Source organism: Salvelinus namaycush, chromosome 9 (assembly GCF_016432855.1).
Source record: "Salvelinus namaycush isolate Seneca chromosome 9, SaNama_1.0, whole genome shotgun sequence".
In the NCBI taxonomy this organism is placed as follows: Eukaryota; Metazoa; Chordata; class Actinopteri; order Salmoniformes; family Salmonidae; genus Salvelinus; species Salvelinus namaycush.
In genome coordinates, this window is record NC_052315.1 from 37,613,745 (window position 1) to 37,617,273 (window position 3,529).

The following is a 3,529-nucleotide window of genomic DNA, read 5'->3' on the forward strand; positions in this document are numbered from 1 at the left end:
TGAAGCAACATCTCAAGACATCAGGCAGGAAGTTAAAGCTTGGTCGCAAATGGGTCTTCCAAATGGACATTGACCCCACGCATACTTCCAAAGTTGTGGCAAAATGGCTTATTGAGTAAATATTTTCTTAACCAACAATGCAGTTCAATAAATAGAGTTAAGGGCTTGTAAGTTAGAATTTCACGGTAACGTCTACACCTGTTGTATTCGGCGCATGTGACAAATACAATTTGATTTGATTTGATTATTCAAGTGCACTAGTGTGGCTTGCTCATAAATGCTGTAGGCTGCACCACTGAAGTCAAGTGTCATTGAAGTACACTCTTAGAAAAAAGGGTTCCAGGATGGTTCTTTGGCTGTCCCCATATGAGAAGCCTTTTGGGTTCCATGTACTACCCTCTGTTGAAAGGGTTTCTTCATGGAACCAAAAAGGATCATACCTGGAACCAAATAGGTTCAACCTGGATTCCAAAAATGGTTCTACAGCATCGTACAGCGCACACATCCCCTAACAGCATGACATATGATACAGACAGATCATCATTCCCTGCTATCTTTCTGCCTCTGCCTTTTCACAGTCCAGCCACATACATACAATTGAGCATCACTACGAGATGTAATCAGAAATGACCTGATATGGCGGCATGATTGAAGGACTGGTGGGTGGCAAGCGTCCTGTTATTTATGTCCCCCCAGTCTGAAATATAATTCACACCACAGCCTCAGACATGACTGTGCCTGCCCCCACTCCTCCACACCAATGGAGAGATACAGCACAGAAGTTGGAGGCAATATTGTGATTTTGTTTTATGTAACTAAGATTGAGTGTGGAGGGGGCAACACACTCAGGAAGGAAAAGGATATAAAACACACTGCCAAGGTCATCGCATATTCATATTGTGGCACACAGTGTTAATACGTGAGTGTGTTGGAGGGGTGTGTGTGTGTGTGTCTGTGTGTGTATCTATTGATTTCTGAAGCTTTTTTATCAGACAGATTATGTACGGTTTACCCTTGTAATGTCTCCTTGCACAAGAAACACATTAACAGGCTACAGTGAATATGTCATCACTTAAAAACCGATGTACACATGTGATGTTTATCTTGTAAACAAATTATAATACATGGGTTTGTATTTACATTCCTCCCTTCTAACCCATCCTTCCTCTCTCTGTTCTTTTTTTCATTTCAGCCAACTCCAACACCGCCTCTTCCCAAAAAGTGGACGACCCAGCCAATGAATTATGAATGTTGAACAAGATGACCTCTTCTCGGCAGCAGCAGACGATGAGAGGTCCTAGGTGGAACCGGGCCCTGTCCGACCCTTTGTTTGTGCTGCTCCTAGCCCTCCAGCTCCTGGCGGTGGCGGGCCTGGTGCGTGCTCAGACCTGCCCCTCTGTCTGCTCCTGCAGCAACCAGTTCAGCAAGGTGATCTGCACGCGGCGGGGGCTCCGTGAGGTCCCCGACGGCATCTCCACCAACACACGCTACCTGAACCTGCAGGAGAACCTCATCCAGGTGATCAAGGTGGACAGCTTCAAGCACCTGCGGCACCTGGAGATCCTGCAGCTGAGCAAGAACCACATCCGAAACATTGAGATTGGGGCCTTCAACGGCCTGGCCAGTCTCAACACCCTGGAGTTGTTTGACAACCGCCTCACCACAATCCCCAATGGGGCCTTTGAGTACCTCTCCAAGCTCAAGGAGCTGTGGCTGAGGAACAACCCCATCGAGAGCATTCCCTCGTATGCGTTCAACAGGGTGCCCTCGCTACGGAGGCTGGATTTAGGGGAACTCAAACGCCTCTCGTATATCTCAGAGGGGGCTTTCGAGGGCCTCGGCAACCTGCGCTACCTGAACCTGGGCATGTGCAATCTGAAGGAGATCCCCAACCTCATCCCACTGGTCAAGCTGGACGAGCTAGAGATGTCAGGGAACCAGCTGACGGTCATCAGACCTGGCTCCTTCAAAGGGTTGATCCACCTGCAGAAGCTGTGGATGATGCATGCCCAGATCAAAACCATTGAAAGGAACTCCTTTGACGACCTGCAGTCGCTGGTGGAGCTCAACCTGGCCCACAACAACCTCACCCTGCTGCCCCACGATCTCTTCACCCCCCTGCACCACCTGGAGAGAGTCCATCTCCATCACAACCCCTGGAACTGCAACTGTGACATCCTGTGGCTCAGCTGGTGGCTCAAAGAGATGGTGCCGGCCAACACCAGCTGCTGCGCCCGCTGCAGTTCCCCAGCCAGCCACAAGGGACGCTACATAGGTGAGCTGGACCAGAACTATTTCCACTGTTACGCACCTGTTATTGTGGAGCCACCAGCGGACCTGAACGTGACGGAGGGTATGGCTGCAGAGCTGAAGTGCAGGGCCAGCTCTCTGACCTCAGTCAGTTGGATTACGCCCAATGGCTCCATCATGACCCACGGTGCGTACAAGATCCGCATTTCTGTGCTCAACGATGGTACGCTCAACTTCACCAACGTCACCATGCAGGACACGGGAACCTACACCTGCATGGTAAGCAACTCAGCAGGCAATACCACAGCATCTGCCACTCTCAACGTGTCTTCCACAGAGAACGTCCTCAGCTACTTTACCACAGTAACAGTGGAGACCATCGAGCCAGTGCACGACGAGGGGCGCTCCACCGTGTGGCAGAAGGTGGGCCCCACCCCCTCAGCCGGATCCTGGGAGACTGTGTCGTCCACCTCCACCACCACCACAACGGCCCGGACGCCCCTCTCCACCCGGGCCACAGAGAAGACCTTTACCATCCCTGTCACGGACCTGAGCGACAGCTCCATGACCGGCCTGGATGAGGTGATGAAGACCACCAAAATCATCATCGGCTGCTTCGTGGCCATCACACTCATGGCCGCCGTTATGCTAATCATCTTCTACAAGATGAGGAAGCAGCACCACCAGCAGAACCACCATGCGCCACAGCGCACCATCGAGATCATCAACGTAGACGAGGACTGTGTGACAGGCGGGCCGGCCATGGAGGGCCACCTAACTCTGCCCCCGCTGGAGCATGAGCACCTGAACCACTACAACACCTATAAGTCTGCGTACAACCACGTCTCCACTATCAACTCCATACACAGCTCGGCGCACGAACCTTTGTTAATTCGGGCCAGTTCGAAAGACAATGTACAAGAGACCCAGATCTAACAATTTTTTCATAATGAGACAAACTGATGAAATTACAAAAGGGACATTAGTTATGAGGACTATGGATTTGAAGTGGAGGACTTGACTGACTGTGTGTCCAGCGAATCAGTGGTTGATGATGTTTATTCAATGGCATTGGAAACTAGGGTATGTCTAATGTTTCAAAAAATGTCTTTACAAAAAAGAACTTATTTATTTAAGAAAAAATCTATTGTGGCTAAATCAAGAAAAAACTGTATTCTGCAAATATTTTTTCAGAACTTATTTCATCAGATGTTTAGTTTTCTTCATTTGAGGGAGGATGGTTTACTAATATGCTTACAAACTCTATGTGAATCTCAAG

General features: G+C 49.5%; 1 protein-coding gene across 1 annotated transcript; it reads left to right on the forward strand.

Annotated features, from left to right (window-relative positions):
* Positions 1 to 1,248: 1,248 nt before the first annotated feature.
* LOC120053491 (leucine-rich repeat-containing protein 4C-like) lies at positions 1,249 to 3,186 on the forward strand. Its single transcript, XM_039000617.1, has one exon. It carries the CDS (start codon positions 1,249 to 1,251, stop codon positions 3,184 to 3,186), a length of 1,938 nt encoding a protein of 645 aa, XP_038856545.1.
* Positions 3,187 to 3,529: the final 343 nt, after the last annotated feature.

Excerpts from the sequence above, each read along its gene's own strand:
- LOC120053491 (XM_039000617.1), top strand. The coding sequence starts at position 1,249 with ATGTTGAACAAGATGACCTCTTCTCGGCAGCAGCAGACGATGAGAGGT.